Source organism: Pituophis catenifer, unplaced genomic scaffold (assembly GCF_029215685.1).
Source record: "Pituophis catenifer annectens isolate HBS135680 unplaced genomic scaffold, rPitCat1.0.hap2 SCAF_2, whole genome shotgun sequence".
Taxonomy (NCBI): Eukaryota; Metazoa; Chordata; class Lepidosauria; order Squamata; family Colubridae; genus Pituophis; species Pituophis catenifer.
In genome coordinates, this window is record NW_027256882.1 from 189,009,787 (window position 1) to 189,031,639 (window position 21,853).

Sequence of the window (21,853 nt, forward strand, 5' to 3'; positions counted from 1 at the left end):
TGGCAATGGAAAAGAATTTATAAACTCATCACTCCCAAAATAGGGATAACTCAAGGCACTCAAGGTAAGTCTAAACTGAATCAGAAAACTGATTCGCATTAGGTACATTCACATATTTAGATATTTGATTAAATCATCTTAAAAACCAAATCTCTAAATTGGAATTAAATAATTAAAATGCTGAACAGAATGGATTGATCACTTCTTCCAAATGAATCTAACAATGGGCTGGTTTGAATCCTATTCCCAAGTAATAAAGCATAGCTGCATTTATGCAATCACTTTAATTGGGTTGAAGAAATTTGGGTGATAACTGTCAGGAGAGCAATCTGAATTCTTTCTCCGGGCCTCGGTTAATAGTGCCCTGCCTTATTAGCCGTGTTGCACAGTTTCCCGGGCCCCTAGGTCAACTTCATTTGTTTAGTTTTCAAACCACGTTGCATCCTGAACCTTAACTTTTCATATGACGAATGCGCAGTTTTAAGGAGAATCTGAAGGAGCGGAGACGAGCGCCCCCTAACGCCCAACCTCCGCTACACCTTCTCAAATGAGCACCTATCCCGCCTTATAAAGGCCACGTCCGACACAACCCGGAAATCTCTTACCCAGCTGAATGGTTTTCCTAGAGCGGAAGTCGGAATTCCTTTCTGCGCAAGCGTACTTCTGCTCTCGGCTTCTTGGGTGCTGATTCTTCTGTTAGCGCTGCTTCGCTTTGGCTCCGAAAAGAGCCAAAGAGTTCTGGGGAAGGGGATGCGCGACCCGAGAGGAGGAGGAAGGCCGCCACCTCGCGAGTATCACCATGGAGGTGGAAGAGGCCTTCTTTCTGGTGGGCCAGATGGGCCCCTTCCAGGTGTGGCTTTGCGTTTTGCTGGCCGCGCTGCTCCAGGTGAGAAAGACTCCTGAGGGGCCGGGTGCTCGTATGACCGACCCATCAGGAAAGGACCGCTTTTGGTCCTGGGTAGGGCAGGGTTCGCATAGCGCAGTGCGATTTACGTCAGGAAAAAACGTATGTCTTGGTGGCGTGAGGTCCACCTACAAAATCCGCAAGAAGAATGCAGGGAATTTCAGGGGCGATTAAGAGAGCAAGACGGTGGTGAAAAGGTGTGCTGTCTGTTTTAAATGAGACCCCTTAGCCCTATTATCTATAAACTCCGAGGAGAATTTAGACAGACTACACAAGCTGTCTAATGGCAAAGGACATGACTGAAAATATTAAGTCATATTTTGTGTGCAAATCAGTTGAAGGAAGTTTGAGATGTAGAAAGTGCATGGTTTAAAAGATGTGAGTCATTTGTTGGTTAACATTGTGTGTTTATTGAGTAAAGACTTTACAACTGTACATTGAATCATTTTGTCAATTCACTGTTGTTGTTTTTATAGTTCAAGTAGACCAGGAAGTCTGAATTATCAGATTTTTCTATTTCACTCAAGCTGAGAAGTATGATTAATGAAAGGCTTCCTTGTTTGGTCAGATTTTATAACGGTTTCATGGGCAGGCAAAGACTCAGTCATATCTTAATGTGAACAAGTTGTAACTGAAGTATCCAAAGAGTTTGATTTGGTAGTACTTGAAGTCCAGTATAATCCAAGAGATAAAAAAAGATCACCCTTTTCACTTTTGAGAAATTTGTTATTTGAAATTTATTTGTTTGAGGTTTTTTTGTTTATTTATTTCCTGCCTTTATTAAAACTCACTTTTTACAAACCTGCAATCCCTTAATTTGGGGTAGAGTCGAGACAACTGGATGAAGCTGAGCATTTACTTGCTGGACGCCCTGAAGCCATGTGGACTTGGCAGCAGATATTTTTTCTTTGCGCCCTAGGTGAGAAATATCTGCGCTTCCTAGGCTTGAACTCTCAACCTTCTAAATGGGAGGTGAGGATCTTTACCACTAGGCCAACATGCTGCTCGTATCCTGCCTTTATTATGTTTACAAATAACTCAAGGTGATGAACATATCCAACACACCATCCTCCTATTTTCCCCACAACAACCCTGTGAGGTGGGTTGAGAGAGAGTGATTGGCCCAAAGTCACCCACCTGGTTTTCATGACTAAGGCAGGATTTGAACTCATGATCTTCTCCTTTCAAGCCTGGTACCTTAACTGCTAGATCAAACTGGCTCTTCAATTTTTGAATGCTTTGAATGTTGTTTGTTTATCTGGCATTGATCTTGATGTTATTTTTCTTGTTTCAGCTCTATGTAGCCAGTGAAGCAGTCCTCATTGCACTGGTAGGAGCAATACCACCTTATCACTGGGATCTTGAAGGAATACTAGCTAATCATAGCCATAGTAATGACACAACTATTGAAGAAAACAACTTTAGAAAGTGGCTTCTAACAGCCAGTTGGAATGACCTTCATAAATACATACATTTTAACAGGAATTTTACATCAATAGCCTCTGAGGTATGAAGCATAATAATTTCTGTGGAAAAGCTGAATATTATAACTTTAGTATTAGAATTTGGAAGTCATAAGCAGCAATGTTGAGCTTTTGGACAAAATTCAAATTAATATGAATTAATTTGTAATTAATGAAGTAATATGAACCTTGTTTTAGAGGCAGCTAAAATGTCCCAGAATAGCGACTAAGCTGTTAATAGATAGAAACTTAGTGAAGGATTGAAGAAAGGACCATTTGAAAAAGCTGTTATTTTCCAGTAATTACCACCACTAGTGAGGAGAGGAAAATCCTTATTCACTGGCTTTGCCTTCATTGAAAGAGCATGAGATTTTGTCTTTACAAAGTGCTTTCATTGCTGTATCTGTACACATCTAGAAAAAAGGAAATTGTTAGTGGGTTTGAATAGTTTTGATAATCTTTCCATCACATCTTGAATATAGGCATCTAGAAGACAGCACAGTTCCTGAGCTTCCAATGGTCTTGTTCCTTCAAGTAATATTCTTCCATATATTTGTTTCAGCCAAAAATAATTTTTCCTATAGTCTTCACTGTCCCTTCTGGAGAGTTTCAGGAACCTCTTGCCTTCTTGGATACATTTCAGTGTAGCAACTGTTTCCTCAAATCCCTTCATTTTCTCCTCCAATAAAAACAAATGTGCATTTGCACCAAATGCTGTTTGCATTCTTCTCAGGCAGGAAGACCAATGTCATACACACTTTGAAGGTCATCATGTTTTCCTAATTTATGTTGCTTGAACCCTTCCTTGATGTCTTCTGTGAACACACTTCCATGTAGATCTTTCCTGTTTGCATTTTGTAGTTATGAGCTCCCAGAAATTGCCTCCCGAGTCAGTAATAGTTTGGATTGGAAAAAAATAGGAAAGAAAGAAAAAATAAGAAAAATATGAATATGCTTGCTCACCTTGCCAAACTCTTATTTGAGGTGTGACTCCAATGACACTGACTCCTAGTACTCATGACTTGACCACAGTGGAGCAGCAAGATATACAGTTTAAAGAATTTATTCTTTGCTTCCTCTTTGTTTATAATTCTGCCTGTTCTGCCTATCTAGATGATGATATTTCAAATAACTTCCTTCTGCCTTTGTACCCCCCCCCCAACAGACACAGAATGCTTAGACTGTCCTGGTAGGATGTTGCTAGGTACTAGATTTTGCCTATCCCAGTAATGCATTTCCAGTAAATGGATATTGCTTCTGTTATAGTTATAAAATCTGTTTCACTAATAATTGTTCAAGCCAGGTAATGGCTAACAGGAATGCTCTCTTGCAAATATAGAACCTCTAACACATCCCATGTCTGGTGCTAGTGTGAAAATGGGATGCCCCCTGCTGCCGCCTCCCACTCTGCCCACTACTGCCGTCCTCAGCCTCTTTGGCCTAGAGCTTAGTGTAGCGGCAGTGGCAGCAAGGGGTGTGAAAGTGGGATGCCCCCAGCCACCACTCTGCACTCTGCCTGGTCTCTTGCTCACTCACCCACCTGGCTCTCCCTCCAGCCACCCATGGCAAGTTATCCCCATGGCAAGTTGGCTGTGTGGAGTTGTCCTGCAGCATCTTGACAGGCTATTTGGTGGTGAACTGCTGGTGGTGAGTTGGCTGCAGTTGTCCTAGATTCACTCTAAAAGTCATACATACATACATACATACATACATACATACATACATACATCCTTTATATATAGATAGATTTTAGACAGCCCTGCCTGCAATTTCAACAGTTGTAGTAATGGCAGTGGTTAGTTTATTCTCTGGGGGATCTGATAGCCAAAACAGTTCTAAACATGTATTAAGCATTCTTCCTGAAACCTTAAGAAGGACCTTTAGGATTTTCCCCAGCCCTGGAGCTTCATTTGAATATGACTCTCAAGTTTGCAGGCTAAGTGTTTAAAAGGATGTTTGCTGTCTTAGTGGCTCTGTGGTTGAGCATAAGAATGCAAGTGAGGATACTGAATAAAACTTGACGTGATAAATAATTCATATCCTTTTCAGTTTGCATCAGGAATGTCAATCTGCTCTTTTCTATTGTTCTTAGATAGCCATCTGCCAAATAGAATATCTGAAAAATGAAAGATGGAAGATTAGTTTTGAATATGGTTTAGTTTTCCTCTTGTTGAAAGATTCAGTACTTCTTTCCATTAGATTGTACCTAACATTTTCTTTTCTGTCCATAGTGGTTTTTAATTGGCAATACTTCATATAAGATCAGTGTTGCCAGTTCATGTTTCTTTGGTGGTGTGTTTGTTGGAGTAATTACTTTTGGACAACTATCAGATCACTTTGGGAGGAAAAAAGTCTTTCTTATAGGTAAGTTGTGTTAGAATTTAGTAGAAAATGTTAGCCTTCTCTGTTTAATCTGTTTAATCCTTGGAAAATATGATGTCCAAGAAAGCTGAGTAAATCCTCAGGTAGCCAAGTTTAATTGGTTTGTTGCAGGATTTACTATTCTTTATTCCACCTTCTTGCACATGGAAGGGAAGGGACTTTCCTCTGATATGTGTGTTTGTGGAAGAAGCAGTAAGTGTAGCAATTGAGAGTCCCTTTGGTTGACTATTCCTTCCAATTGATAACTAATTTCTCCAGCCATCACAGAAAATCAGTTGCTGCCTCAAAATGAGAAAGCACATGGGAATGTCAAGTAATGTACCTAGTAATACCTGTACCTAGAAATGATGGATCCTAGTGGACCACACTTTAGTATGAGCCAGCAGTGTGCTACAGCTACCAGAAAAGCCAATGCAGTCCCAGGCTGCATCAACAGCCTGGGACAGCATGAAGATCACAAGACATGATACTTTATGCTGTGCTAGTATAGCCACACTTAGAATGCTATGTCCAACTCTGGTCACCATGCTATAAAAAAGATGCTGAGATCCTAGAAGGAATGCAGAAAAGAGCAGCTGAGGTGGTCTGTGAGATAACTAGTACAAGGAATGATTAAGGGAACTAGGTCTGTCCAGCTGAATTAGGGGTGACATGATAGCTGTCTTTCTGTACATGAGGGACTGCTACAGGGGAGGGGGGGGGGTCGACTTATTCTCCAAAGTATCTGAGGGCAGGAAAAGAAGCAATGGGTGGAAGCTTGTTAAAGAGAGATCCAATCTGGGTCTAAGGATAAACGTATTCACAGTGAGAACAATTTTGTGGAACATCTTGCCTCCCAGAGTTGTGGGTGCACCGTCTCTAGAGGTCTTCAAGAAAAGATTGAACAGCCATTTGTTCAGGATGATATAAGATCGCCTGCCTTGGGCAGGGAACTGAACTTGAAAACCTCCAAGATCCCTTCCAGTCCTATGATTTTATAAATATTGTTACTTGAGTACCCAGATCAGATCAAATGAGTAGTTTCCAATGTGTAGAAATGGAAATCACTCTACATAGTCTTTGGTTTATAACCATTCAAAATTATGGTGACTCTGAACAAAGAGTTCTTGAAAATATGGCTTTGCAGCACTTCCATTGTTCAAATGATCAACTGAATCACTTGAATCAGATGATCATATGGCAACCCATCCACACTACAACTACAGAAATGCTACAACTTTCCCCACCTGCTTATATTTACATCTATACCTTTTTGGCCACCTTGCACAGTGGCACTCCTTGGTGTCAGTGTTAGGGTTGGGGCTGAAGTTGAAGCCTGGGTCCTTCAGCAGTCTTGTCCGGCTACCACTGCCCCCAAATCTGTATTACAACCCCATTGCCACCACTGCCACCGAGAAATGCTGCCTCAAGCCCCATGCTGTAAGCAGCTATCTCAACTCCACCAGCACAAAGCTGCATGGTTCTGCAGCACTTGCCATCCTACAAGGCAGGGTGCAGGGTGACCAAAAGGACAGAGATGGGGGGAATAGACAATTGGGGAGAGTTGAAGGGGAGTCAATATCTTACCTTAGAAAAGCCAAGGCTTTGACTGGGCAGAACCTAGCCATGGATGGCTTTGATTGCGGTGGGTCCTCACCTAATGACCAGTAGAATTTTTTTAACGATGGCAATGAGGAGTGCCGGGATGTTGCTGTGTCATGTGGTAATGTGATGTCACATTTTACAACTGCATTAGCAACAGCTACTGTGGTCCCAGATGTGGTAAATCAAGGATTACCTGTATAAGATAGGAGATAAATATTGATTGTATAATTATATTTGGCTTCATAGTTCAATCAAAAGGTACTTACAGCACTTCCAAACATCAAACATTTTTAGTTTTAATCAAATGTGGTCTTTAAGGGTTTTTTCCTTCTTTTTCCGCAAAGTGGGTCATGTGAATTTTCTTAAAAGTTAATCTGAAACAATATACTTTCATTCTAACTGAGATTAGTAACTAGTGTCTACTGTTTTTGAGTAACTCGGTGCATTTTAATACTAAAGAATTTTGTTTTATAAGCGTGCTTGATTTTGGGGGGAAAACCAATAAAATCAGCATTAAACACTATCAAATAGTTCTAAAGGATTTTTTTTTTCTTTCTCTTTTAGGTTTTGGCCTTGACATTGTATTTGCTGTTGCTAATGGATTTTCTCCTACATATGAATTTTTTGCAGTTTCTCGTTTCTTGGTTGGAGTAATGAATGGTGGAATGTCACTGGTTGCTTTTGTCCTGTTGAATGAATGTTTGGGAACTGCTTATTGGGCATTGGCAGGTACAGATTTAATGGTTAGATCTTTCAGATTTACTCTTGTAGCAAATACTCAAGGTAATTCAGTAATAATTAAAAACTCCTTCACATATTAAGAAATTATCAAGTAGTTTGTCTATTCACGTATAATGTTAATTTCATAATGTGTCATTGTGATGTTTGATTCTGATATCTGATGGATATCCTCACCCAGAAGCTTCATATAAATATAAAATAAGAGCTGGGAGTGAGTTTGAGCCTGTGGACTGGATCTTTGTCTTCCTCTTACACTGACTAGGATCCACCACCAAAAAAGAGGAGAACCACTGGAGAACCATGATTCCCAGCTCCCAGCCCCCTGAATTGATCCAGCTACCATGAGCAATGGTATTAAAAGCCACTGAGGTATCACAATGACCAGAATGGATACACTGCTCCATTCAGGGTCTTCCAGAGGTTATACATGAAGATGTCCCATGCCATCTTAGTTCTTATCTTGATGTGAAATCTGACTGCAGTGGTTCCTGATAATTCCCTTCCTCCAGAGCCCTTAGACCTGCAAATATACCACCTTCTCGGCAACCTTCCCCAGAAAGGGAAGTTGGAGACTGGATGGAAATTGTTTGGTACAGTATTGCTGGGCCTAGAATGACCTGTGTAACATATGATTAGCTTTAGCTTCTCTCAGTCTGTAAATAGTTTGTGAATTTTTTAATACATATAGTTTAGTCAGGTGTCATCGAGTCAAGCTCAGTTCCTAGTAACAATATAGATAATGCTTCATATTCTGTTCATCCTATTCTGAATGATAATCTGCAGCTCATCTATCAATGATATCTCTGATCTCTGATACCTATCTATCTACATCTACCTAAACCACCATTGTCCCCATCTTCTAATCTCAAATTTGCAAAACTTTTTTTTCTAATACACCAGTTGTTTACATGACAAACTCAAAGTATGTGAGTTTATGCTTGCTAATCATTGCCTTCAGAAGAATAGTCAGTACCTCTTCAGAACAGATTAGTTGAGTTCCCTATTTGTTGAACCTGAGCAGTTAGCACTTTAATTACCTTCTTTCTTGAAATTTTAAACATTTAATTTATACCTGGCACTTCCCTTTTTGACAGTTGGTTTGTCACTTTACTATCTACCATAGTGGAGTTGGTTTCTGAATAGATTTTCTCTTCAGATGGTCTTGTTATTCTTTAATCCTGCTTGTAAAAGGTTTCAGTATAATATTTCCATTTGCCTTTGTTATAGATGTGTGATTTTTCTTGTATTCATACCTTAGCTATAAGTTTTTTCTTTGATTTTTCTGATCTTAAAAATTTATCTCATTTTCCATATTTTACTCTACTTCTTGGAATTCTTGATTGAGAGCTCTTTCCTTTCCTTTCCTATTACATACTCTGTGTCTCTATAGAGTCTGGCTGTGTTCTTACTGCCCAAGTCTTTTATCCTCTTGCCAATAAGGGTGATCCAATCTAGAAGCTTATGTTTCTGTCATCATCACTTTCATTAGAGAGCTCCCTCACCATGCCAAGGTGGTAATGCCCTCTGAGATGTATATCGTCCACCTAAATGTACCATTTAGTAACAGACATTTTGGCAGTTCTGGTTGTGGTCATTAAGCGAGGACTTTATGTGACCCTAGCTTCCCTTTTGACTTTACTTGTGGGAAGCCAGTAGGGAAAATCGCAAATTGCAATCACATAACTGGCATGCTGTGTTTGCCAAAACTCTGAGAGCTATCTCTTATTCAGTACTGTCATAAATTTGAACAATTGCTGAATCAGTGGTCATTAAACAAGGACCACATGTAATATCTGCATGTAATAAATATGATTCTATCCATCACTATAGCAGATTTGCCAAAGTGCTATTTAAGAATGGCAGATTTGGTTTAAATTAAATGTAGTAAAGTTCTATGTAACCTATCTGTTTTCGTTTTCTCTGAATATGCATGTTCCTTCCCATCTCTTTGACTTGTTTCTGCTTCTGTCTTAACTTGTACCCACTGCTGTTCTCATTGCATTTTTCACACTTGCCTTTGTTCTCTTTTTGATCTTAATCTTTGATCTTGACTTTAAGCTACCTGCAGTTCTTTTCTTAATTATCTTCTGTTTTCTTTCTTCCTCCTGTCTCCTAGTATTTTAATCCTAGGAGCCTGAGCCCTGCTTTTTTGACGGATCCCGCATGAGCTTAGTTCATAATGTTTGCGGTAATGTATTTGGAAGAATCAGATAGGTTGTATCTTATTTATTTTGAGATTGTGTTTTATTTTTTTTTTTGAGAAATTGATTTTTTTTTGTTTTTTTCCCATTTTTTAAATTCTTGTTATGTAGAAGTCTACCTTTTGCCCTTATTCTAATTTCAGTGTGGCAAAATTTTATCTTGAGAACATTTTGAAACTGAAGTTGGAGTATCTACTAAGAACAGAAACTGTACAATAATAAATTCTTAGAAATGACTACAGTTATGTTTCTCCTAAAATATATTTTTATAATGTAGTTCTTTGACCATTTTCAATTAAAATATTTTAATTTATTTTTTAAAAAAATAAAATATATTAATGATGTCACATGTCTAATAAGTTTGCAATGAAACTATAATATATTACATTCACTTTTCTAATAGATTTATCTTAAATCCTGTGTGTTCCCTCTTAATTCTTACTTCTCAAGAGATGTTTGAATGTTCCGAACATGTCAGGCATCAGTTTGGTGTAAAATTGTAATTGTACCCACTGTTTCTGACTGTTAATGGCAAATTATTCTTAATTCTTGAGTATAAAAGCAAATGTCTAAAATCATGCTTTAAGTGTTTATCTTATTTAATTAGTTCATTCTGATTGCCCTCTATGCCAACATATCTGTGGATACTATAATGTTATCTGCCCTCATAATAAGTTGCTTGAATTTTTGAAATTTGAAAAATTCAAATTTTAAATTTTAAACAATTACCAAAAATATTTGTACAGTATTGTTCCTCTTCCTGCTAGTTGGGCCTTCAGTGCAGCTGGCTGTTTCCATTCTGATTGAATAATAAGCGTTTTGTTGCCTGGAAAAAAAAGAGGATCAGTGCTTGTTTGTTTCTATCTCTGTGTGAAACAAATATGAAAAAGACAGAAAACAGAGTGGGTTGGGCCATGAGCATGTAAGGAATGGATGGGGAACAGAAAGTCAGAATCATGACAGAAAAGTGGGGAGATTGAAAATGTGGGTAGGAAGGGAGTTGGGACCATGAGGGATTGAGACTGATTTACAGAGAGATTGAAGAAGAAAGGTGCTCTAAATTGCTTATATACTCTATACCACGGGTATCAAACTCGATCACATCACGTGCCTTTTCGTGAGTTATCACAATGTTTTTTGCCTTTGCGGAGCTGGGGTGGGTGTGGCCTGTGCGTGACACATCCAGCCTGTGGGCGGCCAGTTTGACAAGCCTGCTCTATACAGATGGGTTGGGGGATGAAACAGTTCTCTCAAAATGAGAGATTTGGGAGAGAGTTGAATTAACTGACACAGTGAAGAGACATTTGGAATTGACTTGACTTGCATACCTTCTATGGATTGAAAATTCTATTGGAGCTAAAGCTAATTCAAAGGAAAACTGTTCTGCTTTGGGAATCACACACCTCCTTTTTGAATCATGGTCAGTTTCCTGGGCAAATTGTTTTCTAGTTTTTCTATTTATTGTGGAGTTCAAAAATAGGTTTTCTGAAATAAGGTCTGGTTTTTATTCTAAGTCATGTTTCCTGTGTCAGAAATTACAGAGAATTAAGACAGTGACACCAAGCTGGGGGGAATAGCCAACACTTTAGAAGATAGGCTCAAGATCCAAAAGGATCTTGACAGGCTTGAATATTGGGCCCTATCCAGTAAGATGCAGTTCAATGGTGAGAAAAGTAAGATCCTGCACTTAGGCAGGAAAAATCAAATACGTTAAGTATAGAGTAGGCCAGATGTGGCCAATTAATTTTCCTAAGAGGCTACATGAGAAATTGGGACTGTTGTGGAGGCCTGAACCAATAGGGCTGTGAAGATGCAGAGGCACGCACAGTCACATACATAGGTAAATTGAAAAATTTAGTCTCCAAAATAAAAGCAATGTAGTTGTATTGCATGCATGGTGTATACTTATTTACATTTGATTTCTAATTTCCAGTTAATTTACAGTATGCAGGCTGGATAGGGACAGCCAAAGGACTATATGCAGCTCAGGAGCCATAAAACGGAATGGGACAACTCGCTGCGGCCAACTTGCCATGGCCAATTCACCATGGCCAGCTCACCATGTGTCAACTTGCTGCAGGACAATTTAACAATTTTAATTTAGTTATTTAAAATAAATAAATATTTTAATTTTTGTCATTTACAATTCATTCTGTCCCTCCTTTTGCATCCTTTCTTTAATGATTCTATTCCACCATTTCTTTCATATTAGTGTAACTCTTGTCCCACAGCAAGTTGGCTGTGGTGAGTTGGCCCACAGTGAGTTGGACGCAACAAGTTGGCCATGGTAAATTGGCTGTGACAAGTTGACTGCAGCGAATTGTCATAGACCCGCTGTAAAAAGACCCAGGTTTGGAATAGGGCTCAACATAAGTAACTGTGAGAGGGATCTAGGTGTCCTAATAGAAACCACTTAAGTGTGAGCTAGCAATGTGCTGTAGCTTCCAAAAAAGCCAATGCAGTCCTAGGCTGCATCAAAAGAGGGAGAGTTTCAAGACACTGAGAAGTGATAATACCACTTTACACTGTGCTGGTGAGACCACACTTGAAATACTGCATCCAGTTCTGGTCACCATGATGCAAAACAAGATGTTAACACCCGGGAAAGTGTGTATAGAAGTGCAACAAAAGATGAAGGGCCTGGTGGCTAAATTATATGATGAATGGTTGAGGGAGGTAGGTATGTTTTCCAGAACGCTGCTACTACACTCCAGCATTGGGAAAATCCTCTTATCTGACAGCAACTGAGAGAACTTTTTTTACTTATCTACCCACTCTGTGCTCTCTCCACGCCCCCTTTTGCACCCGAATCCCCAGTCTTTCTCTCAGTTGCTGACACACTGGGAGGATTTTCTCTGTGCTCTGAGTGTTGCGTTAGGCCTTTTGGTTATTTTTGATTAGCCCCCTTTTTATTTCTCCCTTTTTTCGGTTAAGTTTAGGTTTCTCTGAGTTCCTGTGAGTCTATCAGCTGCTCGTCGGTTTCGTGCCCAGGGAGCTGGGTCGTGCCGACTTTCGCGCTTCTGCGCCTGCTGCTGCCGGCTTCTGTCCCTGAGGGGCGGATCCGGTAAGGTTATTCTATTGCCGGGGAGGTCGGGGCTGACTGGATCGCTCCCCGACTCCCGTGTGAAACAGCGAGCCGGAACGGAGGTATTTGCAGGAGCGGCTACCGGCTCGCTGTGTGTAGTGGCGTGACTCATCCAGCGGCCGTCCCGTCAGGCTTCTGCGGGCGGCGCTGTGACTGGCGGTGTTTTCGGCCTCGGAGCTTCGGCCGTAAGCGATTGCTGAGGGGGGGGGTGTGGCGTGGCTGTCGGAGCTCGCTACCCTCCCGCCGTACAAAGCCGCTCCAGTCTCCATCCCTGATTGGCGTCCGCGTGTGAGCGGCGCCAGGGGGAAAGCGCTCCGCCATCCTTCAAAGCTCGGGCGGCCCGCCATTTTATAACTGCGCCACCAACTTGCGGCCGCCATTTTGAGCCATTAGGGCGGCCGCCATTTTGGGAATCACCTCGTGGCAGCGCGGACCCTAATTAGAGGGCCGCAGCCTTTTCTCTGAGGTCTGACTGGCTGAGTCTCTGCCCCGCCCTGGGCATTGACTCGGAGGTGGAAACAGGGGGGGGGGCGTTTATAGCTCACCCCATTTGCAGCCATTGTGCAAGGCTTTCCCACACACCTGGACAGAGACAGGGGTGCCCTGGTTCTTGGCGTGGCAGGAGTGCCAACACAGCTTGTTGGGGCATAGTGTTTGCCCAGAGCGGTAACCAGACTTTTAACTCATCAATCAATTAATCCAATCATTCAAATAATTAATCAATCAAGCTGATATTTATTAATTAAGTAATCAAAGCAACCAGTCATTCAATCAACCAATTAATTAATCAAACAAGTATTCATCCAATCAATTTATCAATTAATCATCTGTCAATCAATCAATCAATTATTGATTCATTATTTATTATTTTTACAAATCCATCTGTCTATCAATTGATTAATAATTACTATTCAGCTTGGGGCACTCTCACCATGGCGGACTGTTCGTTCTCCTCAGACAGTGATCAGGAGGTCAGCCCTGTCAGATCTAAGTCCCGCAAGAAACAATCGGGCAAACGCTCTGAGTCTGGCGGTCACAAGTCCCGCCACTCTAAGACCTCCTCTGCCGCTGAGAAGGATGCTCTCAGGCGTCATAAGGCTTTGGAAAAGAGATGTGAGAAGGCCAAGCAGGCGTCAGCTTCTTTGGTCCGTGGTGATACGGGATCCGCCCACCAGGCTGTTCCTGTTCCTGACCTTTCGGAGCGGAGAACGGTCCAATCCGGTTCCTTGGCTTGGCAGAAGGGCGTGTCCCAGTCGATGCCTGATGTTTCCTCAGCGGGTTTAGAGGCCTTTCCGCCCCCTCGGCGCCAACCTTCGGCCACTTTCACGCCTACAGCAGCGGGACTCCGGGAAGTGGACAATCCTCCGCCTCCGTCTCAGTTTGACTTCCAGACGATGTTGTCAACAGCGTTGGCTTCTATTATGGCGGCCGGAGCGCAGACAGCGGCCCAGACATCGGCGGCGGGGACTTCGGGCACGTTGGCCTCTTCAAGCTCTCGCAGGGCTCGTTCCCCCTCGCCTCGTGAGTCTGTTTCGTCTGAGGGCTCGGGCCATGACGAGGAGGGCCCCGATGACCTCGAATTCTCTGAGGATGAAGGTCTGGTACCTGACACTCCAGCCTTCACGGGCTTGTTTCGTCCCTCACTATTTAAGTCCCTCCTTCACAAGGCTCGTTTGACTACTAATCTGGGTTCGGTGGGAGCACAACCCCCGACTACCCCGTCTGAGACCGGTCCTCATGATGCCCTGTTTAAGCAAGTCAAGCAGGAGAAGGACTTTATTCCGTGCCCTCAACTGTTCGCGGATGTTTTGCAAGCGCCTTGGGCCCAACCAGGGTCGTCCACTGCACCAAGCAATTTAGATAAGAAGCTGTTCTGTGCGGCGCCCGAGCTTGAAGCCATGTTGGACGTGCCCACTGTGGATACACCGGTGGCGTCTCTCACTTCGCATTCGATGGTCTCATCCGATCCGCTGGAGGGGCTCAAATCAGAGGACAGGCGCACCGAATTGGCCTTTCGTAGGTCTCATCAAGCCGTGGCCTGGACTGTTAGAACTGCCACGGCTACTTCGTTCTTCAATAGGGCCTCTTTGATCTGGTTACGCCAACTTCAGGAACGCCTCCCTCCAGAGGATACCCGCTTGCGCCACGATATTAACAAGATTATTGCAGCCACAGAGTATTCGGCGGATGCTTCGTTGAACTCTGTCAAGTTTGCATCGCGGGCGTTAGCGACTTCTGTCACATCGCGACGCCTTTTCTGGCTACGGCCGTGGAAAGCCGATGTGAAAACCAAGTGGAAGTTGGCGGCGGCCCCGTATAAAGCTCCGAACTTGTTTGGCACGGCATTGGAGCCGATTCTTGTGGAGGACAAAGACAAACGCAAAATTATGCCCTCGTCCCTTCGCAGACAAGACAGGCGTTACACCCCTTACACGCAACGTCAGCCATTTCGTTCCTACTCGGGGCAGGGAGGCCCCTCGACTTACCGGCAGTCGTTCCAGGCTCCAGACCGCTTCTCCGACAGACAACGTTTCAGAGAGCGTGGCAGATCACAGTCCTCCTCCAAGCGCCCCTATCGCGGATCCACTTCTAGGCCCTTCAGAAGGGGCAAATGACTCACCGACTCCGGGACCAGTGGGAGGACGTCTCCGGGCCTTTTGTCATCGGTGGGCCCGGTCCACTCCGGACGAGTGGGTGCGTCGTACTATTTCGGAGGGCCTCGCAATCGAATTCACGGATCGGCCCCCACGACGGTTCATCCGGTGTCCAGTTTCCCTGTCCACAGACTCTCGCAGCCTGATGGTGGAAGAGATAGCACACCTGCTGGAGATCCGCGCGATAGAACCGGTTCCGTTGGACCAGCAGGGGACCGGCTTCTATTCGATACTATTTTTGGTTCCCAAAAGTTCGGGAGGGGTCAGAGGCATTCTCAACCTCAAGGAGTTGAATCGGGCGGTACGTTACCGTCGTTTCAAGATGCATTCTCTTCGGTCCATTCTGGCTTCTATTCGCCAAGGGGACCTGATGCAGTCGGTGGATTTGCGAGAGGCTTACCTGCATGTTCCAGTGCTTCCTTCGCATCGACAGTTTCTGCGATTCGAGTATGCGGGCAGGCATTACCAGTATTGTGCAATGCCGTTCGGTCTTTCCTCGGCTCCCAGGACTTTCACCAAACTGGTGGCGGTAGTGGCCGCGTATCTCAGTACCGTTCCGGTGAGGGTGTTATGTTACCTGGACGACATTCTGATCCTGTCCTCGTCCAGGGCACAAGCGGCGCAAGACAGAGACACGGTGCTTTCAGCGTTCCGAGAGCACGGATTCTCCATCAACTTGGACAAGAGCCAGCTCGTTCCCACGACCGCGATTCTACACCTCGGGACCCTGATAGACTCCGAGAAGGGTCAGGTTTTCCTGTCTTCAGAGAGGGCGAAAAACATCAAATCGCTTGTGGGCCAAGTGCTGACCCGGAGGAAGGCTCCTCTGTTGACGCTGTCACGTTTGTTGGGGAAGATGGTCTCGTGTTTCCGCGTTGTTCCGTGGGCACGCAGACATTCTCGTCCACTGCAATGGCTTCTTCTTCCATTCCAGAGAACAGGCAGTTCCAACTCCACAAGGACGGTGTTCGTGCCTCCGCGAGTCAGAATGTCACTGTGTTGGTGGAAGTCGTCGGCCATCCTGCAAGGTTGCAGTTTTCTGGAACTAGACCGGGTCGTGATCACCACCGATGCCAGCCTCCATGGCTGGGGAGCCCACCTGGGCGCCCAGGTGGGTCAAGGACAATGGTCTCCAGAGGAACGTGCACAGAGCATCAACCTATTGGAACTTCGAGCCATTCGTCTCGCCCTTCTGCATTTCCGGTCGCTGGTTTGGGGTCGTCATGTCCTGATTCTCACGGACAATACATCTGCCAAAGCGCACATAAACCGGGAAGGGGGGACGAAGTCACAGACGCTGATGCTCGAGTCGACACGTCTGTTCAACTGGGCGGAGAGGAATCGGGAGTCCATCCTCGCAGACCACATTTCCGGGGAAGCCAACACACGAGCGGATTGGCTCAGCAGGGAAGTGATAGACCAGGCCGAGTGGCAGCTGCTTCCCAGTCTATTTCAGGAGATTTCTCTTCGCTTCGGACGGCCTCTGGTAGACTTGTTCGCCAGTCCGACCAACGCCCAACTTTCCCGGTTCATCACTCGGTATCCGACTCCAGCGGCAGAGGACACAAACGCTCTGCGGTGTCGTTGGCCAGCGGGTCTACTATATGCCTTCCCACCCGTCACTCTGATTCAGCAGGTGGTTCGCAAGATGATAGTGGAGAGGGCGGAGATATTACTGGTGGCTCCACATTGGCCCCGCAGGCCATGGTTCGCAGATCTTGTGGAGTTTTCGGTGACAGACCCGTGGGTGATTCCTCCACATCGGATCGTGCTGTGTCAGGGGGCCATTCGTCATCCCGAGCCCCAATGGCTGCAGTTGGCCGTCTGGCATTTGAGCGCGTCCTCTTGAAGAAAGGCCGTTTGCCGGATACGGTGATTGGTACAATTCAGTCGGCCCGTCGACCATCCACGACGAGGATCTACGAAGCCACGTGGAGAGCCTTTTGCCGTTGGTGTGCGACTGCTCATGTGGATCCTACGTCTGCAACGGTTCAGGATGTCCTCATTTTTCTACAGGCGGGTTTGGAACGGGGTTTGTCTCCTGCCACTCTCAGGCGCCAGGTGGCGGCCCTGGCCACTGTGTTATCCTGTCCACCGTACACTTCCTTGGCTCATCATCCGTGGGTGAAGGGGTTCCTTCATGGAGCTACGAACCTGAGACCGCCTACGGTTCATCGTTATCCCACTTGGGATTTATCTTTGGTTTTGCAGGCTCTCACTTTGTCTCCGTTTGAGCCGCTGGGTTCCACTTCATTTAAGTTTCTGTCGTTCAAAGTTGCATTTCTCCTGGCGATCACGTCGGCTAGACGCATTTCTGAGCTCGCTGCCTTATCCGTCAGGAAAGATTTGTGCATTTTTCATGCTAACACTGTGGTCCTGAGGATGGATCCTGTTTTTTTGCCCAAGGTTAACTCGTGGTTTCACCGGGCGCAGGAATTAGTGCTTCCGGATTTCTGCCCGTCGCCGAGACATCACCGGGAGGTTCTCTGGCACACTCTGGATGTGCGCAGGGCGTTGAGACGTTACATGCGTAGGACGGCCGAGTTTCGGAAGACGGAAGCCCTATTTGTTTCGTTCCATCCTGCATCCATGGGTCAGAAAGTGTCGTCGACCACGATTGGTCGTTGGATTAAGGCCTGTATTGCTGCTGCTTATGAGAATCAGCGTCGTCCTGTTCCTGGGAACATTCTGCCTCATTCTACGCGGAGTGCGGCTACTTCTGCAGCCTGGGCTACCCAGGCTTCTGTGTTGGACATCTGTAGGGCGGCTACTTGGACTTCCTTGTCGCCTTTCATAAGACATTACCGTATTGATGCCTACGCTTCGGCTGAGGCGTCTTTTGGGCGACGAGTTTTGCAAGCAGTGGTGGCTGGGTCCTCTGAGTTGGATAGTGTTTTGCCCGACCCTGGAAGTTAGGCTTGGGTATGTCCCAATGCTGGAGTGTAGTAGCAGCGTTCTGGAAAATGGACATTGACTTACCTGAATGTCCTTTTTCGGAACGCTGCGTATACACTCCATTTCCCTCCCTTTCTTTGTATGTTGGTTTGTGGTGGTTTTGTGTTAATAAATTTTGTTGTAGTTCACCTATGGTGTCTTCGTTCAAGACTGGGGATTCGGGTGCAAAAGGGGGCGTGGAGAGAGCACAGAGTGGGTAGATAAGTAAAAAAAGTTCTCTCAGTTGCTGTCAGATAAGAGGATTTTCCCAATGCTGGAGTGTATACGCAGCGTTCCGAAAAAGGACATTCAGGTAAGTCAATGTCCATTTATTGAAGAGAAGGATTTGGGCGGTGGGACATGGTAGCTGTCTTCTAGTACTTGCAGGGTTGTCACTAAGAATAGGGGATTGACTTATTCTCTAGGGCACCAGAGGGCAGGACAAGAAGTAGTGGGTGGAAACTTGTTAAAGAAAGATCCAACCTAGAAGTAAGGAGAAATTTTCTGACAGCGAGAGCAATTCATCAGTGGAATAGCTTGTCTCCTGGGGTTGTGATTTTTCCATCACTGAAAGTTTTTAAAAATAGACTGGACAACCATTTGGCTGGGATGGGAGAAGCTACTGCACTGAGCAGGAAGTTGGACTGGAAGACCTCTGAGGTCCCTTCCAGCCCTATGATTCTATGGATTGTTGGTGTTCAGGATGTCCTTCAGGTTGTCCTTTGAACTTAAAATGATCTTGAGAAAGGGAGCAGAAGCCAGATAACAAAGTGAAAGAATGTTGGGACAGGAAGTGACAAAGGGTTACTCTTACCATAGTGAAGGAATGTAGATCAGGGTGCCAGAAGATGAAGGTGCCAACCTCAAATTCTGGATTTGGGTGATAAAACTAGAGGTTTTCCCTGCCTAAGTAAATGTATTTAATTATTTGTTACTGTTCAGGCAGCTTTGCTATCTCCTATAATCCTTTGCCAGGTTACAGTCTGGGCTCTTGGTCTGGTTGGCTGGAAGTGCAGTTTTTCCAGTGCGCTGCTCCCACTATCCATCAACGGGTTAATCCTCCAGCTTTGGCAATAACTGAGTGAAAGCTAAGACTTCCCTTTCCTGCTGCCAACCACGCCCCCCAAGTCCCATGATCCCCAGTCTTCACTCAGTTATTGGCAACACTGGAGTGATTTTCTGAGCTGCTGGAATATTTTTTTTTTTTCCAGAAGATTTCCCTTTCCGTTAGGTTTTTTTCTTTATTTTTGATTACTTTATTTTTCTATCGGGTAGCTGCCTTGCAGCGAAGACCGGAGTTTGCGGCTGGGAATTTCAAAGCGTCAGCTGGGCAGCGGGCAAGCTCTTCCCCTCGCCCACGCCTCAGCGCACCTGGGACGCTCCGTTTCGGCAGCAGCCGAGCGCTAGGCTCCCCTCCGGAGGGGGGGGGACATTTCCAAGCCGAAGGAGCAGCGGAGCTCAGAAGCGGCGGCGGCGGCGGCGCGGTTTACCGCCGCTCGCATCCAGGAAGCGGCAGGAGACTCCCAGGCTCATTCGGAGCGCACGCGAGTGGCGGTAAGGCGGCAGACGCTCCCAACGCGGCAAAAGAGGGCTCAGGCTTCTCGGGCTGCTAGCAGCATTTGGTCGGACCCTCGGGCCGCCATTGTGAGTCCGCTGCTTCCACAGCCCGTTTGAATTTGGCGCCACGTGCGCCCGCCATCTTGGTGGACCTGCGGGCCGCCATTTTGAGCGTCATTTCCGGCCCCACCCGGACGAGCCTGCAGCAACCTGCCTGCCCAGCACGGGAAGGGGGAAGCCCTCAGCTGCGAAGCCGCGCAAATTAAGGCAGTTTGGGGACCTTCGGGCCCCATCTTCCTGGAAGCCAGTAAGCAATCCCGGGGCCACAAATCCAACGTGCAAGACCCCAGCCTGCAGGGAGAAGCCATGTCAGAGTCACCCTTCTCCTCTGACATGGAGCTTGAGGCCAGCCCACCGCGCAAGTCACACAAATCAGACAAAAAGGGGTCGGGCAAGCGGTCTGAGTCCACCAGCCGCAAAACCCAGGCGGAGAAGGCGCCTCTCATACTGGACAGAGACGCCCAAAGGCGCCACAGGGCCCTAGAAAGGCAATGGGCCAAGGCGCAGAAGGCAGCCTCAGTGACATCAGGCCTGGAGATAGGCTCCCCCCAAAGAGCAAGCCTATCCCCAGGAGAGGGTCTGCCTGGAATCACAAGCCTGGCTGAACTGGCTACAACACCAGCTACCCCCAAGCCTGCCGGGTCAGATAATTCACTGCTCCGCTCCAAAGGAGTCTCGCTGTCCCTGCCGGACGTCTCAACCGCCAACCTGTCACAGCGGCAGCACCGGGGCACAGGCGACCTTCACACCAACAGCAGCAGGGTTACGAGCAACAGAGGGAGCACCCCCGCCAGGCCAGCCGGACTTCCAATCAATGCTGTCATCCGCCTTTTCCACGTTTCTGGCTGCGCAGTTTCAGCAGGCCTCACAGGCCCCGGCACAGCCATTGGCGCAAGGGACACAACACCGACAGCATTCCCAGGCGCATCCCTCACGAGATCACGATTCATCTTCGGATGACTCAGATCAAGCAGAAGAGGGACCGGAGGACAGGGAGTTCTCTGAAGACGAGGGACTGACACCTGACACCCCGGCTTTCACAGGACTGTTCCGCCCGGCACTGTTCAAATCCCTTCTCCACAAAGCGAGGCTCTCGACTAATTTGGGAGTACCGGGGGAGGTGACTCCGTCCCCTCAGGTTCCGGCGGGACCCCACGACGCCCTGTTCAAGTCATTAAAGCCAGAAAAGGACTGCATCCCCTGTCCACAACTGTTTGCGGACGTAATCCAAATCCCGTGGGGACAACCAGCTTCTCTCACGACACCCAGCAGTCTGGACAGGAAACTCTACTGCTCAGCACCGGAACTGGAGGACCTTTTGGCCCTACCCTCAGTAGACCAACCGGTAGCGGCCCTCTCAGCTACCTCCATGATTTCCACGGACGCCTTGGACGGCCTAAAAGCGGAGGATAAAAGGACAGAGTGGGCTTTCCGCAAGTCACATCAGGCAGTCTCGTGGGCAATCAGGACAGCAACAGCAACGTCCTTCTTCAACAGGGCAGCTCTAATCTGGCTGAAAGAAATGCAGGAGAGGATCCCACCGGAGGATGCCAGGCTGCACCAAGATTTAAACAAAATTTTGGCAGCCACAGAATACGCCGCGGATGCGTCTCTGAACTCCGCAAAATTTGCCTCGAGGGCACTTGCCTCAACAGTCACAGCTAGAAGGCTATTCTGGCTCCGCCCCTGGAAAGCCGACCTGAAAGCGAAATGGAAACTCGCAGCAGCCCCATACAAAGCCCCAGACCTTTTCGGGGCGGCCTTAGAACCTGTCCTAATCGAAAGCAAGGACAAGAGGAAGATCCTCCCATCGGCTTACCGCCGCCAGGAACGTAGATTCTCACCGTATGGGCACCAGCAGCCCTTTCGTTCCAACGGGGGGTCCAGAGGCCCCCCCTCTCAGCGAGCCCAGTTTCAGAGTGGTGACCGAAACCAAGAAAGACAGCAGTTCCGAGATCGAGGCCGACATCAACAGTCTAAGAGACCATTCCGGGGAGCAGGTTTTAAAACCCCCAGGAGGGGGAAGTGACGCCCGAGCCGCGGGCCCCATCGGAGGGAGGCTCCATCTCTTCCACCAACAATGGGCCCACTCAACATCGGATCTGTGGGTACAACGCACGACTTCTTTAGGGCTTTCTATAGATTTCTCCGGTCCTCCTCCCCGTCGTTTCGTGCGCTGCCCGGTCCCGCCTGCCAGGGACCTCTCCCTCCTGATGGCTCAAGAAGTATCACACCTCCTGGAGATCAGAGCCATAGAACCGGTACCGTTGAATCAGCACGGTTCGGGG

At 46.3% G+C, this 21,853-nt stretch overlaps 1 protein-coding gene across 2 annotated transcripts in view; it reads left to right on the forward strand.

Annotated features, from left to right (window-relative positions):
* The first annotated feature begins 738 nt into the window (after positions 1 to 738).
* The window catches only part of SLC22A15 (solute carrier family 22 member 15), a 60,199-nt gene continuing 39,084 nt past the window's right edge, over positions 739 to 21,853 (forward strand). The window contains exons 1-5 of one of the 2 annotated variants that reach the window (XM_070938360.1): positions 739 to 886; positions 1,731 to 1,876; positions 2,199 to 2,411; positions 4,599 to 4,731; positions 6,898 to 7,062. In XM_070938360.1, coding sequence (XP_070794461.1) covers positions 751 to 886; positions 1,731 to 1,876; positions 2,199 to 2,411; positions 4,599 to 4,731; positions 6,898 to 7,062 — 793 coding nt within the window. In that variant the 5' untranslated portion in view covers positions 739 to 750. The remainder of the gene's footprint in view (positions 887 to 1,730; positions 1,877 to 2,198; positions 2,412 to 4,598; positions 4,732 to 6,897; positions 7,063 to 21,853) is intronic. The other variant, XM_070938361.1, reaches the window with a different exon arrangement.